General features: G+C 49.0%; 2 protein-coding genes across 5 annotated transcripts in view; one reads left to right on the top strand and one right to left on the bottom strand.

Moving 5' to 3' along the window:
• The window catches only part of ITPKB (inositol-trisphosphate 3-kinase B), a 104,682-nt gene that overhangs the window by 5,526 nt on the left and 75,582 nt on the right, over positions 1 to 23,574 (bottom strand). For all 3 annotated transcript variants that reach the window (XM_051616150.1, XM_051616152.1, XM_051616153.1), the window contains 4 exons: positions 9,867 to 9,966; positions 9,059 to 9,272; positions 5,911 to 6,115; positions 925 to 1,026 (listed from right to left, as the gene is read on the bottom strand). In XM_051616150.1, coding sequence (XP_051472110.1) covers positions 925 to 1,026; positions 5,911 to 6,115; positions 9,059 to 9,272; positions 9,867 to 9,966 — 621 coding nt within the window. The remainder of the gene's footprint in view (positions 1 to 924; positions 1,027 to 5,910; positions 6,116 to 9,058; positions 9,273 to 9,866; positions 9,967 to 23,574) is intronic.
• The window catches only part of STUM (stum, mechanosensory transduction mediator homolog), a 135,882-nt gene that overhangs the window by 60,041 nt on the left and 52,267 nt on the right, over positions 1 to 23,574 (top strand). The window lies entirely within an intron of this gene.

Raw genomic sequence — 23,574 nt, 5'->3', positions numbered from 1 at the left:
CCCTGCAAACTGCTGGAAGGCACTAAATTTTCTCAGGGGAGGTTTTTAATAATTTGATTTTGAAGTTTAGACAGAAGTATTAAGCACAGGAACATGCACAGCAGGTATCTGGGCACTATAATATACCCAAATTCTCACACTGGACTGCACAGGGAGATGTGAGGGTTGCTGTACTGCAATGGTTTGGCCAACAAGCCCCACCCAGAGCCAGGGTGTGATGGTGTGAGTGTGCTCCAGACTCTTTGGGGATAAAATGCAGCCAGACAACTTTCTTTTCAGATCCAGGGATAATCCCTGGGTAACTCTTCTCAAGGCGAACCTACTGGTTTGAAGGAGGCAGTGCCAAGGACCACCCCAGCTGGAGCCTTGTGTTTATAGGCTATATATGGTACATCTTAAGATGGAAGTGCTTTGTCAGATGGGATATTTGACACAGTTGGTGTAAATTTTTTACAGCTACATCTCTTACTTCTTCTGGCAACAATAAGAAACTTGGGCAATGCCAACAGCTGCTTGCCCATGTGTGGAGGGTGCCTGGCATGGGCAGGGGGATGCCTTGGACACCCATGCTGTGCTGGGGTAGGAGTCCCCACCATCATTTACTGGGGTAAAGAGTGGGCTCAGAGGCTGCCATCAGCCCCAGGGATGAGGGGGCAGAGCATGGCTATGCCTCCACAGCAGGTTTTGGGCATCCTCAGCGGACTCAGTCCTGGCACAAGCAGTGCTGCCCTAGCAAACGTGTCCCCTCACAGCCGCTGCTCTCCCCTCACTCCTGCATCAGGATGGTGTCTTTGCCATTTTTAATGCTTTTTGTAAGAGAGGTTTCTTGGGCTGCAGCTCCTCATGGCAGGGAGCTGATGAGCTGAGGCCAGGGTCTGTGGAAACAGCCCTCTCCAGGCAGCTCCCCCAGCCTCCTCCACTCACCACAACATTGCGGTTTCCTCTGGTGAACTCCCTGAAGGCCTCCATGACTTGTTCCTTTGTCCGTGTCTTCTTGAAGTCCCGGTTCACAGTGCCATCCTCTTTCTAGGAAAAAAAAAAAGAGAGAGAGATTGGTGAGCAGAGAGCCAGGGCAGGACTGATGTTTCAGCAATCACACATCCCTGAGTAGGATGTGACCAAAATTTTTGGCAGCTGAAGGACCTGTCTATGGAGAAGGAGAGATCAGAGGCAGCAGCTCCCTGCCTTGTACATCCCAAATCATCACACAGCTCTGCTGCATTTCCCCCTAATGCAAACAGCAATTCTCCACCATCACATGTTTTCCAAGGTCACTGGCAACATGGACAAACCACCTCTCATGGATGCTGCCAACAAAGGCTGGACACCATTCATTTCTATCCACACTGTGCCCAAACGGCTTCCCATCGCTGCTGTGGCTAACACAGGTCCTGACACCAGCCTTGGGTTGCACCCCTGCTGGGGGAGAAATGCAGAGTATGACCACAGCAGGCCAAAAAGAGTGTTGACTGAGACAACCTCTCAGGAGCAGGCACAAAACCCTCTCCACATGAAGTCCTCTATGAACCATTGCAGCAAGGAGATGAAGGCAAGGAGCAAGCCCCACGAATGTCATGCCTCACTTGTCCTTTGCTAGCCCATGGATCACAAACCCACAAAGGCAGCAGCCTGGCACTGAGAGGAAGAGAGCTGCCATGTGTTTCCTTCCCTAGAGGCATGTCCATGTTTGGCTCACTGCAGGGATGGCATGTCTTGGGCTGCTATGGAGACAGTCCTGACACAGAAGCTCCTGACAACTTCTGGGCAGCTGTGTAGGTCACTCCCCATTTTCCTGGGCCTGCTGGAGCTCTGATTTTCAGATCAGCATGTTTCATTGTTCAGAACAGTGGTGGATCAGGCAGGCAGAGCTTGCTGCCTGGATACAGGGGCTATTTTAAACCACACATGCTGGTGCTCACAACTTCTCTTGCAGGGCTCCATCCCACTGCTCTGGATAGCTTATTTGCACACAATAGACCGAAGGGGCAGAGGTCAAAAAGACATCCTGTGGGCCAGGGAAGATGAAGTAAGGATGAAGAAGCAGAGCAGAGGCTGGGGAAGGAAGAGAGCACAATGAAATTACCTGGCCCAGAGATTTATGTGCCCCACAGGGCTTTGAGACCCTTCCAGGGAAGTGCCCTGGGATGAGGCCATGTGCATCCCCCTGGACAGAGGGCTGGCCATGGGCATGGTGGCCAGCCCAGCCTGGGGAAAGATCAAATGCCCAGGCTGTGGAGAGCTAGGCAAGACAAGACCAGCACCAAACCCACACATGATGTGCAGTTTGGGATGAATCATACAGCACACCTCCAACTTCCAGCTTGCATTTTGTGCAAGTGCTAACAAAAACAATAACAAAAGCAACATGTGAAGGACCTTGGTCTCCAGGGAAAGCTTTGTTTGCACAGGATGCAACCAATGCACCCGGCTTCAAACCACCCTGGGCCCAGCCTGACCACTATGCTGCTGTAGGGTATAAGAGCAAGCCTAAGAGTTGGCAGAACACACATCACCAGAGGCCACGAACAACCTTTTGGCCAGAGATATCCCTGCCATCCTGCTGATGGATCAAGCAGAGCCAGGCTCTCTGCTTTCAGCTGTGTCTGGCAATGCAGCAGGTTGCAGCAGCGCAGGCAGGAGGACTTGCCAAAGATGCTCTGGTGGCATGTGCGAGATGTATAGGGGTAGGGCACTACGCAGCTATACGTCTGTCACATGAGCTCTGATGCGGCAGTTCAGAAACCAACCGAGCCTTTACCTGGGGGATGATAGATATAAATTTGGAGAAGTGCCACAGCACTAATTTCACATGTAAAGAGCACAACTTTCCATAAAGCATCCAAGCAAGGAGATGGACTTCTAAGTGCTCCTAAAAATAAATGAACACCACAGATGACCTTTGAGATAAGGCAGTCTAGGCTTCAGAAAAGCTAAACAGCCTATTTGTAGTGCTGCTCCCATTATTACCTGCCTCCTGCCATTTCCTTGCCCAGCCAGATGCTGCTGCCGTGGGGATGACAACTTCCATGACATGCAAGCCCTGAAGGGGCTGGTTTCCACACAGCAGAAATGTAAGGGGGGCTGATAAGGACTATTGCAACCTTTGCCCCACCAGCCATTCCATTTTGTGCTGGTGTCACTGGGGCAGGGCTGGGATCAGCTGGCTCTCCCTCTGGCACCATGTTCAGCCTTGGATGGGGCTCGGACTTTCAGGGCTTGTTCTGCAACCCCACAAATGTCACAGCCACCAGAAGCACCGTCCTAACATGCTTTGCTGCAGGCAATGGTGAGTAACTCCCAGACCAGAGCAGGAGCTCAGGAGTGATGCTTCTTGCAATGAGCTCCAGTAAGCTTCAACTGGGTCACCAGGGATCACCTGTATTACTTTTAGCAGGGTAAATTTTATTAATAGCTACTGTTTCTAACAGTTTCAAGATACTCCAGAAAGTTAGATGAGTGTCATTACCTCCTTTAGCATAGGAAAAATTCTATTTTAAAGAGGAAGAACTGGATCCTCAAGACCCCCTGGGAAGGTGAGATCTCAGACAGGAAAGCATCCCCATCCTCTTTCCCAACCCTGAGCTGCCTGTTCCCCTCAACTGCCTGTGCTGTCCGAAAGGCTAACATGGTTCCCCTTCTCCTCCTGTGCCTCCTCCCAGATCACATGCCAAGGGCTAAATCCTGCCCTTCCCTTGCATGGGAAGGTATCTCCTGTATCAGTCTCCAGCCATGAGCAAGAGGCAGGGCAGGTTCACGCCTACTCATCTCAGGGAAGCATTTGCAGCAGGAAAGAAAACATGAGACTTGTCATTAAATAACATTTTCCTGAAATTTCCTCTGAGGGCTCAGTAGCAGCTCAGGGCACTGAAGGTGCTTTCCCTAATGTGGAGACTTGCCCCCAGAAATGGGGATACAGCACAGCATGACCAGCTCTATAGCCCTGCTGGAAAAAATGCCGGCCAGGGATCAGCATGAACTGTTAATGGTTTAACTTAGGTGAAAATAACCCAGAATCTGAGGGATTTACAGAGAATTACTGTTATTTGAACCTTGATCAAATTATCCCGTAGCAGCAGCAGGATTACACCTAGAGGCCAGCACTTCTCAACAACTTTCAATTAAAGGGCTGCCTCACCTCTTTGAAAAAAACCCACTGCTCATATTGTGCAGCAGCACACTTATGGTCAGATAAAACAGAGGTGTGATTCTCACCTCTCCTCTATGGCTTTTATTTCCCTCTACATGGTTTTTTGACCCATGTAAGAATATGATTCAGGTTTTTTTAACGTTTTTCATTTCAAGCTGTTCAGATACAACCTGCTTTTGCCATAAAGCCCCCCTAAACATGCCCAGACCACCAGAGACCAAGGATGTATCATGTTGGACTATAAATAGACACATATTCCTGGTTATAGCAAGAACAAAGGGAGCAGAAACAGTGCATGGGAATTTTGATCCCAACTGGCCCAATCCCATTTTATACAGCCTCAGTTTTATAATAAGAACCAGCAAAACAACAGCAATGAGAATGCAAAACAGCAGCAATGGGAACTAGGCAAAGGGTTGTCCTGAGGTGGAGCAGCTTGCAGCATGCTTGTGGATGCCCGCGGCAGCAAAGGGACTTTGAGACACCTGGGGGGATCAGAGAAGAGCTTTGGGTGCAGGCAAGTGCCCTGACCCAATGTAGGCACTGCAGAAAGTTGCTGCAGAGGAGCACAGCCAGCAGCATCCCAGACAGGGGCATAGCATGGGCAGGGGTGCCTTGCATTGTTCATGCCAGAAAACTCTTTATAGGGTTCAGCCCAATGGCTGCTCCTTGGGTTTCTGAGTGTGGTTGAGTAAGAGAGAAATGCAATGTCCTCTGCTGGCCATGAAACAGATTAATGAAGAAGGTGCCCTCCTGCCTATGCACAATGTGCTCCACTGGGCTTACCACAGCCTGAGGACTTTGCACTGCACAGCAGATAGATCCCTTCCCAATGGTGGTTTGATATCTGGGCAACCAGAAACAGCCGCTCTATGTGACCCACTCCTGCTGATCACCTTTTAAACCCATGGTATAGTATTTGCTTGCTGTTTGACTGGGGAGGTCAAGAGAAATGCTACCAGGGAAATATGCAAAGTCTGGTGTAAAGGCTTTTTCAGGGAATGGCTTAATTTGTTTAAATCCTGTCATTTTGGCACCTCTACCTCTGGTCAGAAAAGGTGCGGTAGTTTAGGGCCACAGAGACCCAGATGAATATTCTGAGAAAATCCCAGCAAACTGAGGGAATGATCTGACATCTCTCTCATCACAAAGTCTGCCTGCCAGGAAAAACCTCCTGGGCTGGTTCAGGTAATGGGGACACATAAGGATCCCAGCAGGTACCTCCAGAAATGTGAGCATTAGCATTGAGCAAGTGCAGTCAGCAGATTACACACGTGCTGGTGTTGGCAGGAATTGCTGCTGCCTGTGTCGGCTCCATTTCATAGGTCTCAGTTGCTGAACTTTCCCAGATAGGGATGTAAATACATACTCCTCACCAACTGTGGCTGAACACACAGCTCCAACCAGAGATTGGCAGATGTTTAAACTTGGATTTGGATTAATGGCTCAGCCTAGAGGCACAGCAGTATCAAAAGCAAACAACTAATTTGAGCCTTCAAGTTGGAGCATGGCACTTTGCATTTTGCAGTCAGGGGAGCAGCTGTTTTAATGAGATGATGGCTAAAACTGTCCTCTTGCATGGATGCCCTGAGCTGAGCTGTACTCTCAGAGCAGCACTTGCCCAGGGCCAGGTGCCTGCAGGGCAGGGAACATCCTGATGTGACACTGTCTCACCACAAGCCTGCTGTGTGTGTGCACGAGTGAGTGTGGTTACTGAACGCTCCAGTGTTTCCCCCTGCTCTGCACACCAAGAACAGTCTCACCTTTATCCCCTCAATCCTGAAGCCCAGGGTGGCAGTTGAGCTGATGGTCTCCCTCCACTGCATGTAGCGGGGCTTTGTTACTGCCCGCAGCACATTCTCCTCGTCGGTGGGGGCATCAGGATCCACCTCAATCATTTTCTGGTACATGTCCTTCCTCAGACTTGGCTTCTTCCGGGCCTTTATCAGCTCCTCCTCTAAGTATGTTCTGCAGGAAGTGAAGAGAGGACATTAGCAGAGCCATAGGGTGACTGCACAAAGTGCCACAGACAGCCCTTGCCTAGGAAATCAGCCCTATCCAGGATAGCTGGTCCCCAGGGATTAGAGCAGCATGGGAAATAATGGAGCAAGCCTGGTTACAGGTGAATTGATCCTGATTTAATTAGGACCCCACCAGCAACACCTCATATCTTCTCAGTCCATCAGGGAGCCACAACCTGTTTGGCAGTAACAAGGGAGGTTATTTCTCACAGATGCTCATGGTGTTGCTGACACTCCTTGGCCCTAGGGGTGTCTGTCCCTCACCAAACCTGAACAGTGACTCTCATGAACTAAACATGACTTTCAAGATATGCCCAGGAAACCACCCACATGCTCCGAGAACTGGCTGGGTTGGAGGTGGGAGGGAGTTTGCCACATTCCAGCCCTCTACATTAACAGCATCTGCTGTTCCCTCTGAGATCCAACCAAGGCGAGCAGCTGCTGCCAAAGCTGCTCCTGTGCCTCTCCAGCACTCTCCCATCCCCTCACCCTGTGCACTGTGACGGCTGTGCCTCACCAGCTGCTAAAAAGGGTGTTTTCACACAGGGCTGTTTTGTTGATGATGATTTTGCCCAGTACAGGTCTTTTTTAAGTGGACTATATATGAAAAAGCTTCCTGTACATGCCAGAGGAGAGGAAGCGATGCAACACTGGCCAGGTGCTTACCATCACTCCTGGGACCAGAGGGTGCAGCCGTAATGGGAGAATGGGGGAAGGAGGATGGAGGGTGCAGGGGAGACCTTGGCTTTATGCATTTTCCAGAGGAAATACCACCATGTGCCAGAGCACACCAGCGGAAAATGTCTTCACTCTGGTATGCAGAAAGCTATCATCCACAAATAAATACTTCCTGCAGCAGTAATAAAGCACTATGTAACTCCGCTTGCAGCACCCCAGCCTGCCCCAGCTCAGTCCGGCTCTCTCTGAACAACTTACCAAGCTGGGTGAGATGTCCCAGCAAAATGACACAGGGATGTCACCTCCTTCCCCTCAAATCCAAACTGCTCTACACTTCCCACTGGCCACGTCAGCTCTGCAAAGGGGCTGTGTCCTCTCCCCATGTTTCTTGTGCCAAAATCGCAGCATTAAGTGTGCAGTTCACCTTTAGGACCAAGAAAAATTCACAGACTACATGGGACAGTGTGCCTGTGTTTCCCATAGGATTAGCAAGGCAAACTGGTGACTCTTCTCAGGGCAAGCATATGATGACTGAGCAGACAGCCCTGGGGCATCAGCCCCTTGGAAAAATACTGGAGATAAAAGCAATGAAGGGTTTCAGCAGAAAACACCAAACTAATGATTTTGGGGGGAAGGAAGAAAATAGCAGAATAAAGTAGTAGCATGCTCCGAAGTGCTGCTCATGCTGCTCAGAAAGCTAGATTTCCTTTTGATGAGAATGACAGACCAGTTATGTCTGCGGTTTGGTGACCCTGCATCATTCCAAGTTTGAAGCATCACCAGAGCTTAAGAGAGACAAAGTGTTGTTTAGGGGTGACTGGAGGAGGTTGCTGCATCCCAAAGTCAGGTTGGCAGGAAAAAAACAAACCTGTATCTGCCTGGCAGTGAGCAGCTACCTCAGAGGACAGGTCTAATAGCCCTAAGGTTTAGTTTATCTGCCAGAGCCTCTCCTGCCTGTCTGTGGGTATATCCCACTCCCTAGCATTAGCCAAATTCAACCTCCCTCATGAACTCATCCTGTGGCACCATCTTATTTTAATGATGATGCTGACTGACTATTTGCCCCGTTGTGTGCTCTGCCTGTCTGAGCTCCAAAAACCCAGGTGTATGAATCACCCAACCTGTGATTTGTGCATGGGAGGCTTTTCTCCTGCCACAGCCAGCCATGGGAGCACCTGCGCAGTATGACCAGCAGGTCTTCTTCTGGCCATTTCTGTGTCCAGAGTGGTTCCCATCTCCTTCCCGCAGCAGCCAGGTGCATGCCAGCTACAGCCTTGTGGCTGCACTGGGGTCCCCTGCCCTCCTCCCCACCCCTCCAGTGTAAGGTATTCCTCACCTCTTCCCTCTTCCCTGCCTCACCTCTTCTCTGCTGACAGCCAGACACACCAGTTCGAGTTTCACATTGGGAGATGAGGAGGGGGGAAAAAAAGAGATTCATCCCTCCTACAGAAAACATTAGCTTTTCCAGAAGCACAAGTGTCTCCACTGCCTCTGGGCTGTGCCTTAGCCAGTGAAGGAGGGGTCTCTACCCACCCTGCTGCCAGCTCACCCAAGGCTGAGGGGTGGCCTGGGGCTGCTCCAAAGCTGGCAGCTCCCTAGCATCAGCAGCCCTGCTCATGTTTGCTCTGGGATACCCTTGTCAGCTGTGGCCTTGCTAGCTCAAAAATTGCTGCTGGCCAAGTGGCTGCAGCTTGGAATCTTGGCATATTTGTCGATGGTTCTTGAGGACATCATGGGTAATGTTGCTCATCTGATAGGAAATGTTTCAAGAACTTTGCATGAAAGGCACTAAACTACTTAGCACCCACATTTATTCCTCAAGTGTGCATGGGAGCAAAGGGTGAGCACAGGAAAGTCTCTCATCCAGCGAAGCTGTGTCATTCAAGTATCTTTATTTCACCCTTCTGGCACTCTGGGAAGGATCTCAAACACCTTCTGCTCCCTGGCTGCATCCTCCTGCAGCACAGAGAGGCAGGTTGGCAACCTCCTAAAAGGTAGTGTGCCATTCTGGTGTACCTGAACCCAAAGAGTGAGCAGTCTTCTCCACCAAGCCACTTGCCCAGCACACGGGATGGCCAACAAGCAGAGAAGGAATGAGCCTAGTGTGTCCTTCCTATACCCAGGCTTCCCTGTAACCATTTGTGTTTTACCCAGGAGATGTTTTTGCTTGGAGTATCCCATCTTAAAAATCAGTGCACCCAGAGCCACTCACCTGACCCCCATTTTGCAGTCCATAACACAGGGGGAGTCAAATTCAGCCAGCAGATCTTCCATCTGGTTGTATCGCTCACCATCCTTCACAACATCTCCGTGGTAGGCAGGAACATAGGGCTTCAGGACATCGTTCATCAGGCGGTCAAGGCAGCGCTGCTCCGATTCACAGTGCTTCTTCAGTATCCTGCCGTTGGCCGCTGCCTTGAAACTACCTGAGGGTCACAAGGGACAATGTGGCACTTGCTTTGCATGGGGCAGTGATGCCTTCCCCAAACAAGAAAGGTGGCCCAACATCTCAGATGCATCTCTGTTTACACCTCCACCCAAAAGAGTTCCTGCAGGCTGAGACTTATGAGCTTGGACTGTCAGATTCACATGTAGTTTCAGAGGTTTATGACCAGCACTGTCCAATACGTTTTCTTCACAGCCTCTGTATGCTTTATGGTAGGTTCACACTTCTGTCTCTAGGCTCATGCGTGGGGCATCTTCATGCTGGGCAGCATCACCCACTTTGCTGTGGATCAGCATGAGGGCTTGGATCTCACCCAAAGGACTTAGCCTTCTGCTGCTTGAGAAAAAAGCAGCAATAATATCTGCTGGCTCTGGGACACCGAAAGCACAGAACACTGCAGGTCCACATCACCCTCCCTACTACTTAGGTAATTCATTCTCCTGGGCCAGAGACGTGGGAGCTGAAATTTGTGACATTCGTGCCACAATCAAAAGCAGCTCTGGCCAACAAAGTACATAAATCCTGAGATAACAAAGAGCCTTTCCATGGCTCTGCCCCTCCCCATGCTCTGTACCTGCATGCCCCGCAAGCTGGATCCAAGGGTACTTCTTCTTGAAAGACATCACAAATGGGGACCAGTGCACCATATTCTTGATCTTCCGCCATGATTTGCTCTAAGGGAAAAAAAAATAATTACGGTGAATGCAGTGTTTTAAGCTGTCTGTAGAGTCACTTCAGCTGTTCTGGACAGGGGAGGAGGCACCGGAGCCAGCACAGGATGGAAGCAACCAGAGAATGTGCTCTTTTCCCGTTGCTCTGTGGCTGTTGGGCCTTGACTCTACATTCAAAAATCATTACTAACTTCACTAAAGTGGGTGGCATTACAGTGTTGTTCCAGTTGGCTGCTTCCACTGTAGAGGCCCCGCCACCTACATTAACTTATCTCTGTTCCCCTCATCCCCCTACAGAAATAGCAGGCACACCAACCCATCCTTGGGTACTGCATTAGATCATGGTAGACAGAGAGGGAAGGGAGCACAGGATTTCTACCCAGCCACAAAACTTGACTTCAGCTCTTGCAGGGAACAAGAGGCGCTCACACAAGCACACACCAAGCTTTCGTTCCCCACTGAAAGGCAGCAGCTTTGTCCGCTAAGCTGGCAGTTGATCTGCCTGCTTTGGCCCATCTCCTACTATATTTTAGAGAACAATTTTCCCTTCTGACATGTTGTGTTTCTCACCAGAGAATTATTATTTACATGACTGTAACAAGGCCTGTATCAGACATACAAAAGCTTCCTTTGAAGACTCTTTCCTGTGGAAGTTTTTCCCTGGATTGTTTGGCGGAACATGCTGCTGGTAAAAGGGAGGGAACGACCTCTTACCTCAGCCCCAGAAGGCAACGGTGCAAACAAATCAGGCCAACAATATACAATGGCAGCAATGGAAAAATGCTTTCTTGCAGGAACAAGGGACAAACAGCGTAGTCCTGGCTGCTCTGAGCTACTGGGTTCAGCTGGAAGCCCACAGATAAATTATCCTCATTTGCTCCACACGGAAGGCATGGGAGGGAGCCTTCCAGAAAGCCCAAATAATCCCTTCCTCATGTTTGGAGAACTGGCTCCTGTTCCAGTAACACTTTGCAGACAGGCGAGGAAAAGCCAGCGGCCCTAACTTGCAGTTTGGATGCTTGTTGGTGGTGAACTCATGGCACAAGAATCTGTACTGGGAACTGCTGACAGGTTTACATGGCAAGGAAGAAGTCAGACAAAGATGTTCATGTCTAAAGCATGGAAATTACATCGGGTCACCGCTGTGCTGTGCACCAGCCCTGCCAGGGAGCGGGGACACACTACTTTGAGATTCAGGGGCTGACCGCATGGTGGGGACTGAGGGTGGGAGAGAGGAAGAAGAAAGGTCCTTCCCCACCTCCCAGCCTGAGAGGACCAGGGTAGCCCTTCCCTGGGTGACTTTCCTATGGCCGGGAGCATCTTGCTGTGCCCTGGCACTGGTACAGCAGTGCAGGAGTTTGGCAAGCAGCTGCCCAAGCATGGGGTGACACCGGGCAATCCTCTTTGCCTAGGCTCCTCTTCGCCGCAGTTTGCTCTGCCGCCCAGCTTGCTTTCTTTGGCAGAAGGGTCGGGCAGTTCCCTACCTGACATGAGGATGAATGTTTTTATTTCCAAAAGGAGTGCCAGAACTTGTGTACTTTAGCTGTTCTTTGTTCTCATTTTGGCAGAGAGCAGGAGGGAAGCAGGGGGGTGTCCCCTCCTTTTGTTTTTAAAATAGTAACATCAAGTCCTGGCTGATGTCATGAAAAAAAAAGGGGGAAGAAGAAGTCTCTGAGGGGAGTCTGGACTCCAGATGAGCATGATCCACCTCCTCTAAAACAAGGAGAAGGAGTCCTCCCCCCTCAGCACTGCATCATAAGTCACTCAGTCCCAGGAAACATGCCAAGGCAACGCGCCTTCCCAAGCCAAGAATTTTTTTTTTTGTGGTTAGAGCTTTAGAGCTAAAACCTTGAGGTACTTCAAAACACAATCAGAATGAAGGCAAGTGGCCCCTAAAGCAGGGTAAACCATCCTGGCTTCCTCTTACTGTGGCTGTCCGAGGAGCCACGTGCTCTGCTCCAGCACTGCTCTCAGAGTAGGGTAATGGCTCCCAAGAAAAGACACAACATAAACCTGTCTGCTGAGCTGAGCAAGACAGAAAGCACCTGGTCACTGAGCACACCTGCACAAGGAACAGGTAGCACATCCCGATTCCTTTACACTGGAGGGAAACGCTTTCATCCAGACCACCTGGTTTCATACACACCTTTGGCCAGGCGTTTCCAACCCAAGTGTTCAGAACATGTTTAAGGACTTTTTATGGAGGGGCTTGAGGCTGTTTTGTACATCTCAAGTCACTCCTGATGTGCTGGAAATAGGCTGCAAGGCAAGTTGTCACCACCATGGGTGTCACCAGCAATTCTGCTTCACACACCCCCTTCCCCCTTGGCTTGATGGGGACACTTCATGATGGCACTTGTAGAAGAGAGAACGGACCTCCCCCTCTGAGATTCCTTCAGGAGTTGGAATTTTGTTTTACACCTGAGCCACCTCCCAGTGTTATGAGAGAAAGTTTACTTCATCACAAGGAAGCTCTCAGCCCATCAAACTTTACTGCCCAGATGCACAGCTCATTTTGCAGAGCAGCCAGCTTGGTCCAACTTTTTTTTGGTGGGTTGCATGTAGTTATAAAAAATATGTCCTGTCACTCTGTCATGAGATTTGCAAGGGGCAGCTCTCCTAGTAAACCAGCAGCTGCACAACTTCATCTGTGTATTCTCTGGGGTTGCCGACCAGCTGCAGAGGAGAGCTGGAGGCTGGACCATGCAGAAGCAACACCGGCCAATGCCCCCAGAGATCCTGTCACCCCCTTTGTCTGCAGATGAATTCTCCCCAGGTAAGCAATAGCTCTAAAAGTTCACCTTATGTACTGTCCCTACAGCTTCAAGGGAGAAGTTAGGTGTTTGTGAACCAGCAGCAGGGTCCTTCACAGTCACTGAGGATGGTCAAGAGATTCCAGCAAGAAGTCTGTGTTTATTTGAATGCTGGCGCGGGCTCAGACAGAGCTGAACATCTCAAAGCCTGGGATCCCACTCATGCCAAGCCCCATGCTGGGCTCCTGCAGCCGGCCGTAGAAAATCAGAGCCACAAGGTTCACACCACTCCAGGTTGATTCCATGGCCACGCGCAGGAAACAGCCCCTCTGCACTTGGCAGGCTGCTGCATCTTGCCCTGCCCAGCACTATTAATATACAAAGGGAGCATTAAAGCTATTTACTGTAAAGAAATCTCCTTTCACCCAGCCTGCCAGGAACCATAAGGGCATCACCTCCAGGCTATTCTGTAACTATTGGTCAATATTTCAAGAGTTTCTTGTGCATACATCCAAGAGCACAGGCGCAGCTGTACACACATGGAGGAGTTGCCTGCAAAAATCGCCCCAATTCTGACCAAAGGATTTCTTGCCATAATGGAAAAAATAGCTTGGCAGGTGGCATCACCAAATGATGCCAGTGAAGGACAGATATTTGCTCTTCTCATTTGCCTGCAAGGAAGTGAGCACACAGGTTGTCATGCTGAAAGCCTGCACCTGCTTGTGGCACCCTGGCACCCTGCTCTCCCCAAACCCAGCTCCCTGTTGCTTTCCCTCCCAGCAAACTCACAAAGCTGAGTTGGATGATTGCGCTCTTGCACACACAGCAATAGCACGTAGCCTGTGTAAGCAGGGAACATGAAATTGGTGCCTCACGCAATTTGACACATTTTATTTAAAACCTGTTCCAGCACCAGCAATTGCTGACTGATTAGCTGTTAGGTAGCAAATTATTCTGTGACTCTGGAAATATATTTAGTGAGGAGTGGCACCATTTTCTGTAATCATCTGCCACACAGAAATGAAGCTCAGCAACTGTCAGAATCAACTCTAAAAATGAACTTTCAAGGGTTTCTGCAGCATTCTGCCTTCTTACAGCTGCTCATTACCATGCTTTCACTCACTGCAGAGCATCCTGAGCCAGGGGTGGTATATAGGCCAGAGGAGTTAAGCCCTCCCAGTGAGCACCCACAATTGGCCAGCGGGAGAGGAGTGCTGGGAAAACAATTTTATCTGCTGTATGTTTAACTTCACTTATCTGAAGCTTAAAGCAAACTCTGGGCTTTCCCTGTCTGTCAATAGAGCTTCATATGGAAAGAACAACATAGGAGAATTTAATGCCAACTCGGAAGGTCAGAGGATATACTGTGTTTAATTAGATTAAACAAAAAGTGACCGATGAGCTCAGTGCTTGCTGTACACTTTCCCTATAGCATACGGCATTCTTCTAATGTCTACTTGGAGGAGACATGCCTTTTGGGACTGCCTGCCACCTCCCTTTCCCAGCACCGATGCTGGTGGAATTTGACTCCCTGTGCATGAAGTCAGCAGGGTGCTCTTCCCTTTCCATGCGTTGGGCCAGAGAGATAGGCAGGAATTGATTTAATTTGCTGAAATTATGGTTTCCTATGGTTTTACAGCACCAAGTGTTCCTGAAATTGTGGGAGCTGGACTTGTATTTCAGTGGTTTTTGTTAATTAGAACATGCACTTTTAGAAGCAAGATTACACAGCTGGGGCAGGAGATAATGAAGACTGGGAGCAGTGCTAATTTAATGATCTTTCCCACTTCTGGAAAGAACTTCAGCCCGTTCGTCTCGGGAAGATCCTGAAATAGCCTAGAATAAGACGAGACAGAAGAAATCCATGAGGAGACAGTAGTGTCATCAGTGTCCACTGCTTCCCCTGGTTCAGTGGAGCTGCTTCAGCCAAGGAGCTTGCACAAGTGACACCCTGGCTTTCCCTTCGCTTCGGACAAAGCCCCTCTCCTACGGCATACCAAACCATCCCTGGTGCTCCTTGCAGAACTAAAACACTCAGGGGTGCTGGGCAGTCCCACCAGCACATTCCCAGCTGACCAGCCCTTGCCAAGCACAGTGGCTCAGAGAAGCAGCCTTGCCCCAAGCCCAGCACTTTCTCTTGCCCCTCAGGCACTAGGGTGGCTCCCCAAATACCCCTCTGTGGGGCCAGAGGGGGTGGGAAGCACAGCAGGCCTTCTCTGCTTTTCACTTCCAGCTCTTCCAAAAGGAGAAGTGCAGCTGCCAGGGTGCTGTGGTGCCAGGGGCCTCCACGGGAAGGAGCTTTAGGCATAGCTTAGAAGGGCTCCTCATGAGCTGGTGAGTCGCTTCTCATGTCCAGTGCCTTGCTGGTTTAAAACAATGCAGTGAGCAGCTGAAAAGAGCAAAGTTTGCACCAGAGAGCCCTCTTCTTTAATAACTAAATAAAGGGGAGGAGCGCTCGCCCACAGAGTTCACTTCGTGTCAGCCTGCTCCATGGCCATGCACACCCAGCCAAGGAAAAACAGGCCATTTAGTTTTCCATGTTTAAAAGAATGAATGTGTTTTCTTTTGGTCTTTAAAAAGTAGTTAAGGTTTCCCTAGTGATAATTGTTTCCCTTGACTGGGAAAAACCTTGTCAACCCAGCCACGGCAAGGAAGCCAGCTTTGTTCATTGTGCTGGCCGCTGGGTGTGGAGGGCAGTGGGGCAGTACTGGCAGGTACTATGGGATGCCTCCTCCTGGGATGTCCTGGTACACAGGCTACCAAATGTAGGGTTCCCAGCTGAAAATCCTCCTGTAACATGCTCCAGAGAGCTGGGGTTATGCTGTGCTCAGCTTTGCTGTCTCTCTGCCCCTCACACCTCTCTTTCCATACAGGCAGCAACAGAAAGAGCTCAGTGACTGCATCAGCATGCAACAGGCTGTGACCACTGACAGTGATGCAGGCAGCAAGTGACAGCCCAAATTTTACACTATCTTCCTCCTATGCAAACTCCCCTCATTCTCACTGACATTTTTTGCTTCTGTACTGCACAATGATGAAATAGCCTTGTTTTGGTAAGAAAGGGAGCTTGCAATGGGAGTGCCTTGGATTAGCAGGCAATTTTTGGTTTAGTCACACCAGGCATTGAATAAAACCTTCAGCAGCTCCTCAAAACCTGGCAAAGGCAATGCCAGTCGGGCACCGGTGGCAGTTGTTAACCAAAGATAAAACAAGGCCCAACTTCCCCCAAGTTGATAAAAGCGAATATAATTTGATGACTGAAAGGTACTTCTGGGTGCCTAGCAATTCTAGCCAAAACTTACAAGCCCCATTAACTAAATTATTTTTATGTCTAGGGCATAGAAACTTCTGCTGGATCATAGTGGCTTCTGCTACTTTCCAAGGTCTCCACCACATTTAGAGAGAGGAAAAATCCTAATACATGCATTATTTCTTTTGCTTGTGATGCTCTGTTTTTCAGAATAGTCTCATTTCAGCCAGTGAGGATTTTGCCTCTTGCAGGAGAGAAGCCACTCCCATCTGGCTGTGTGAGGAATGCCCTTTTCTCCAATGGGACCAGGGAGCAGTCCCACCAAGACCAAAGATCAAGGGTAGAGGGTCCTAGGGATAAAGTTACTGCCTTCTTTGCTGTCTGCAAGAGATCAGCATGTATGATAGAGAAGCCTCAGTAAAAATGCCTGAAAGCCAGGAACATCTGCTTGGATCATCGAAAAAATATTCCAAGTGTATTGGAAAAAAACAGGAGCTTGTTGCAGGCCCCCTCTTCCTGCTTGTGATGGAGGTGAGGAGAATTAGAAGCAGCAAAGGCAGATGAGCAAGCAGCAGCCCTTCACTTTGACCTCTCCTATCACAATGGGAGGAAACGGAGTGGCTGTGGGAGCCAGCTCCACAGAAGTCACCCATCGCCTGTATGAACATTTGCTACCTCCTCACCCACAAAGCACGAGCAGACTACAGCTGAGGTGTGGGATCCATGGCAGCACCATGCACAGGGTTAATTGCTGCAGGGAGGAAAGGCAGCGTTAGGCCTCTCTGCTCAATTTGGCAAAGAAGGAAAGAAGCCAAAAAGCCTACATGAGAGGAACTGAGCCTCAAAGCTTCAGTTGTTTCCATGAGGCATTTCTTTCTGATGGAGTGCCTTTGCTTCAGTAAAGCATAAAACCTCCTAATGCCCATCAGCCATAATTGACTTTCCTGTAAAGTTGGTTGAATTATTAATTGCCAGCATTAGACATGTTCAGCTTACTTTCCTAAGTGGGATTAGATCCAGATCTCTGGAAATACATTTATTACTCATTAAGTACATATAAATAAGGCCTGTTAAGCAATTTTCAGCTTGGAGAAGGTAAGTGAATAATTCAGAAAGAGCTAATCACTTTTGGTGGACTGCTACTTAAGTCTTACAGTGCTTCTTTCTCAGCAAGCAGGTAGCTTTTAAAAGCCAGCAGATTATAAAAATACTTGCTGGTAGCCAAAAACAGGCCTTGGTGACTTGATTTGTAAGAAGAGTCCCAGAGCGCTGGAGCCCATCTGTGCAAAACGCTGGTGCACAGAGCTGTAAGCAGCCAGATCAGGCATCCAGCTGAGAAATGTGATGTTCTGTCCAAAGATCTGACCCCATATCAAGGAAACGTTTAATTGGCTTTGATGGAAACTGCTCTGTTTCCATCTGAAGACTTGTGTTTGATCCCTTTCCCAGTTCCAGAGTATTCACTACTGTATTTCCAGTTCAAAATGTAATTTCTGCTCATCAGCTCCTCCAGCAGCACAGTGCAAGTTCCTGGGCTCCCAAGACTGTGCTGGCTCTAGTGCTTCTTGATCTCCTGCTGCCTGTGGGGAAGGACCCCCCCAGCCTTCCAACCCTGACAGTGTAAATCCTGAACTGCTGCTAACTCCCACATGCCCTCCAAGACCAGAAGATATGCTCTTCTCAACACCAAGCAATTGTGTTAGTCTCTGGTCTCTTGATTTAAAGTCCAGCCCAGCAGCCTAAATGCCAGAGTTGCAGTTTAGGATCTTGAAGAGATTCAGTCACAACAGAGTGTTCTGGGGGGCAGTGGTTAGGCAGAACACAGCCTTCCTGCAAGAAATGACCTTTGCACAGGAACTGTGCTCTTACATGCAGGGGAGCTGGGATGGCAGCTGTAGGCTTTGCCATGTCTCCCTGGCAGGATGTCCCAGGTGCCTGGGTCCCTTGGGAATGGGGGTCCCTAGCACAGGGCATGCTGGGAAACAGCCTGCTGGACAACAGAAGTTGCTCAGATTGGTAGGAGATTGTAAAATGCCAGCTATTTCCAATCTGGCTTAATTAGACTGGTACATAGAGTTACTCACAGGACACATGCTGCCTAACTCCCTCTGCTGTAATTTGAAGGCAACTTTTTAGGGATTTAAACCAGGATGTTACATCTACAGTCTGCTTAGGGGTAGCAGTAACATCAATGAGTGGAACAAAGCAGCTGCTAATACTTGGGTTTTGAGTCTGATTTTTTTTTTTTTTTTCTTCTGGATGTGACCAGAAGGGCTTGGGACTGGACTGGTCAGCTCCATGACATGGGCCGTTATGTGAGCTGCAGCACCCAGAGCTCATACTCCCAAAAAATGGGCTTGTAGATGGACTTCCTCCCCTCTTACTGCCCACACCAGACATACTCTGTGGTATGATGCTCCATCACTCATCCATTTGGCTTCATATACTACCAAGCAGGGTGGTCATGGGCCAGGCAGCGCAGCCTCTGACTTCCAGATGCTGTTGCATCTGAAGTAATTCCTCTGGCATTAGCATGGAGGGCATTGATATGGATGCTGTCATTATAACACTATAGGAGCACCACATCCATAACTGCTGACAATGAGCAAGCAAGGATATGCAAAACCAAGTCATGCAATGTTAGTGAAGCAATCTGCAGGAGAAGTTGGATGAGAAAGGCCTGGTTTTTAGTCTTGAGCTTTTCTGTTACAGAAGTCCCAGCAACTTGTGCTGGTCTTGGATGCAGAAAACATTTCCAGTGCTGCTCTCTCGCTCTGCCTGCTCATGGAGGAGCTAGATTGCTGCTCTACTATTATTTGATTGTAACTGAACTTAACTTTGTGCAATACGTGAGTGAGAAATGTAGCTTTCTCCCATGAGCAAGTAAAATGTTCAGATGCATTTTAAGTGCCTTTGGCTGGAGTGTTAAGGCAGAAATGGGAAGGAAGAAAAAAAAGGGCCAGGCAATGGCTGCAGTAATTTGTTTAGAATAAAAAAAATTAAAATTAGTAATAAGCCCTGAGCATGACCCCATTTACTGGGTATATGAAGTGTAAAAAGCTGATTTAGAAGAGCAGGTATAAGTTTCTCTAAACTTATACCTAAAGCTGAAGGTTGAACAGGTGACTTTTCAATTCCCCTTTAAATCAGCTTAGCATTTTCATTTATGTTTGGGGTTCCTCATGTTTGGATAGCACTTTGATGATTTAAAGTACTATTTAGAGTTTTATTGTCTCTCCTGCTTTGGAGCTGGACCGCAAATCATTTGTTAAATGACTGGAGGAGTTTCTCCTTGAACAGGAGCTGCTGAAAGCACAGGCCTGCCTCAGCCATGGCACCCTAGCACCCCCAACATGCCTTCCTGCGATAAGCTCCCTTTCCTGGGCAGCTCCTAAATATAATCAGCAACCAGGAGAAGTGATTCCAGGAGTGGAAATACAGTTTGATACTCTTTGGTTTCAGATTCTTACAGAAGGAGCATATTAGAATGAGAAAGATAGTGGCTTTGGGAAACCCCTTTGCCCAGAGAGGGGCACTGCATCAGCCAGGATGCCACAGGTATGTGCCAGGGGTGCACGCACCTGTGCCATGCCATGCTGCATCCTCCCTGCAGCTGCAGACCTGCAGTGCCCAAAGCATCTCCCTGGATGATTACACAGAGCAGCCAACGGGTGTCTCTTGAGTGGGACCCTTGGCTGTGCATCCCACAGGCTCTGGTCTTAGAACAGCATCAACCCCAAATGCTATAAAAAAGCCAGGTCTAGACCTGAAGGAAAAGAGAGGCTTGTCCAAGGCACTGAGCCCCCGTGGACAAGTCACTCCTTGTGCTGCAAGGTGATGTGCAGGCAAGGGCAGTGCAGGTCAGCTTTTATAGCTCTCAGCATCTAGCACTGGGGCTTGTGGGCACACAGAGGGCTTCTCTCCACCAAAATGAGTCAGGCATAATTTCATTTGCCATGGATGGCTTCAGAGCCCACCTCTGAGCACTTCTCCAACAGCTTTCTGGTTGCACTGTCCCAAATGGGTACAGGATGCATGGACACTGCACTCTGGGAGAAGCTGTTCATAAAGACTCCTTCTTCACTGGACACATCAACCAGAGGCTGTGCCAGAGCCAGGGGCTTCCAGGAGCACAGCAAAGCCAAGCTAATTAGAGGGGTTGAAACACCATCCAACACAGAGTGTCTCATATGCTCAGCTGCTCCTTTCCAATTCCAAATAGAGCAGTGTTGGGCTGCAAACGGGGAGCCTATCCCCCTCAGTGTCAGCCAGACTATCCCATTCCTTGTCCATGCGAATCCAGACCCTGTTGAACCCGTGCTCTTCAAGCAGGTGCTCACCACCACTGCACCCAGGAGCAGGTTCACCCAGCCGTGTGAGGACAGAGAAGTTCAGCAGAGCAAGAACACTAGCTGTGCATGGCTGCTGCATCCTGAGGGTACGAGTGACCTTGGAGAACAGGACAGAGTGAGAAATTCACATAACAGCACACTTCAGCTGCCCCTGGCCCATTGCAGCAGAAGGTCTGACAGCAAGCAGACCTCCGCACAGCACCAATTTTATCCTTGGCTTTATTTTCAGAGTGAAAGCCCTACACACACCCCTTAGCCATTTTAGTTATGAGTCATCGAAAAATGTCAGCTTTAGCAATGTGGCTTGACTTCTGCAGGGCTGGGTACATACCTCCGTTGCCACAGCCAACGTCCTGCCACGCCTGCCTGGTGCGAGAGCATCTGACCAGCGTGCTGGTGCTGGCTCAGCAGCCCTGTGCCGGAGAAATGCCAGTGGGGAGGTGTGGGAAGAAGCCGTCACGGTATCAGGCAAGGAGGTTTCTTGCTAGCAACGCACCACAGGGGTTTCCTGTGCTGCTGCTTTTACTCTGCCTTTGAAGCTTGTGCACAGAGCTGGCAAGCCTTGCTGCACCCCAGCAGATCCCCTCCCTTCAGGGGAAGGGAGGGGATCCTCAGAGACACAGAGAGGGTTACTGAGCCTACATCCCAGAGCAGGCATGCAGGGTTGGATTTTCCAACCTAACTGTGTGCTGACACGCAGGGCTGGGGCGGGGGAAGTCAAAGAGGACTTCAGCTGTTAACTCCTAAGAAGCTGAGGAAAAAACCTGCTGCTTCTATGAACATTACCCCAGTCAACAGGGGAGTCTCTCATGAATTGATGCCTTCAATGCCACAGAGGTGCCAGCTATGGGGAAGCCAGGTATTTTGTGGAAAGAGGAATGCAGAGGCCAGCAAAGCCATTTGCTGCTTTGGTGCATGTTTACAGCCTGGGTGCCGGCAAGGAAGCAGTTTCTCTAACCCAAAGGGGAAATGCTTGTCGGAAACAGGAAAATGGAGCTTTCTTTTAAGCGTTAATAATGGAAAATTGCTTCTACAATGGCAGTCTGTTGAATCCCAGGGCAAGCCGCAGGGAGAGGTTGCTTAGGAAAAAACACCGTTTGCCACTGTTGGCTTGCTTGAGACCCCAGGTAAACCCCAGGGCACAGGTGCAAGGGGGAAGATCCTGGAGTTTTTGGGGGGAATCTGCTTGGCCGGGCAATGGTAGAGTTACCAAGTGCTGGCTGAGTTGATCCCTTACCAAAGCCCTGGTATCTCTCTCCCTGGATGCAGGAAGAATGAGTTGGAGGACCACAGTGATGCTGGAAACATGTCAGATGCACACAGCATCACCCAAGGGTGACCCTGGCAATTCAGGTTCATCTTTTTATAAAGAGAGGTCTGATTTCTTCAATTTTTTAATTTTTTTTTAAAGATAAATTGTTTCTAAACAAAATATTTCTCTTGAAAGAGGCTGTTTTTAAGGCAACATGATGTTTATGTACGTAACTTCAGTACCAGACCCCACATACTGATTTAGCAAGCAGTGGCTTCTCACTAATGAGCTGCAAATGCCTGTGGCAACCCTTAAAGATGTAGAGATCATGGGGTTTGTATTAAAATCCAGATAGCCTTTCTCAGAACAGTACAGTTATGGTTGAAGAGGATTCACAAGCCAATTTCTGGTCCAAAAAAAGGACAAGAAGATGAAGGGTGGTTGTATCTAGCCATATAATTGTGAGAGCACCAGCAGAAGCAATACAATGAACCCACTATAAACATGGGTGTAGCAAAGCCAGTGTTAAGTTCCTTGTGTCTTAGTGGTTCTAAATATATCTTGTCTTGGGGGAAGAGCAAGTGAGGAGAGAAATGAACATAGGGAAGATGCCTGATTCTCTGAATGACCAGAGTTTTCAGCAAGATTATATTTGATAATACAATCTCTGAGGCTGTGTCTGTGGGCTGGTTGCTGGAGTCCTCCTGCTGTAGGTGCCTATGTTTAGCTCTGCTGAGAGGATGAAGGAAGCAGAAGTAGAGGTATTAAAACTTAGTCATCTTCTCTCCTCAGACATTTTGCTGTTCTTTAGTTCAGCAACACATGAAGCACTTAGTCACTTGCTCTCCAACAGGCTTTTTCTAATTTTATTTTTCCTAGTCAAAATAAAAGGAGGTTCCTTCCCAAAGAAGCAGCTAGTGGAGGAGGCTGGGCAGAAGCAGTGACCAGCCAGGACTTCACCCCACAGCTCAGCCAGCTGCTGCAGGCACCCAGGAGAGCATTTGCAGGGCCCAGAAGCAGAGGGCAGGTGCTGCCACTTCCTCTCGCTCAGTGATAGCTTGATGAGCTGCTGCAGCACGCCAAGGTGCAAAGCATTCTCCGCTGCCTCTGAAGCTGACATCTACCTCATGCCCCCCCATACAGGTACCTGCCCTCACAGTAAAATAATTTGTGGTCTTATAACACCACATGTGCCAGGTTTTTTCCTGCAGCAAGACAAGGGAAACCTTGCTACCTAAACCACACATTCAGCTTGGATGTCCTCTGTTCTCCAACCCAGAAATACCAATGTCAGAGCAGAAATTCCTCATGGCTGATTTTAGTAACCCAGCAACCACAGCTCTCAATTTAAAGGAGTTCTTAAGGTTAGAAACTTTTGCCAAAACTGGTTTGATCCAAAAGTGCCACAGGAAAACTCAGGACAACTGGTGCCCTTCCAGCCTCCTCTCACCCCCAGGAGCATGGAGGACCCTTGGTACCATGTTGTCCTTCAGTGAGTGAAATGCAGGCATCAGCACTGGCACCTGCACCAAGATACATGCTGGTGATGAGATGCTGCCTCAAAAGGAAAAGCATGAATGACAGCTAGAAGGGTAAAGCCTCTGAAAGCAACTAAAAGCTAGAAATGGGCATTTGGCTCCTCTCTTCTGTACAGCATCTGAAAGGACCTGAGGACAGAAAGGCAATCCCCAAAATCCATCTTCTTCCCCCATCAGAAAGCACACCTGCTGGTGTGACAGTAACCCAGCGCACTTTACAACTGAATCAGGATTGGGTTTTCGGAGGGCTCAGAGGCACCCAGATGGCTGACAGCTTCCTGTTGCTTCAGCTTTACTACAAAGCAACATAAATAGGTCTTCATTCTTTGTTGACATTTTGTGCCATACAGCAGAACATGCTAACCTAACATGTTAACCTAAAAATAGGAAATGCTGTGGCAGCTTTGAAGAAGGTCAGCATTTTTCCTGTACTGATACACAGTGGCCAGGTGCCAGATGCCTCCAT

Source organism: Apus apus, chromosome 3 (assembly GCF_020740795.1).
Source record: "Apus apus isolate bApuApu2 chromosome 3, bApuApu2.pri.cur, whole genome shotgun sequence".
In the NCBI taxonomy this organism is placed as follows: domain Eukaryota; kingdom Metazoa; phylum Chordata; class Aves; order Apodiformes; family Apodidae; genus Apus; species Apus apus.
The sequence above is the reverse complement of the archived record's forward strand: the minus strand, read 5'-3'. Positions and strand labels throughout refer to the sequence as shown.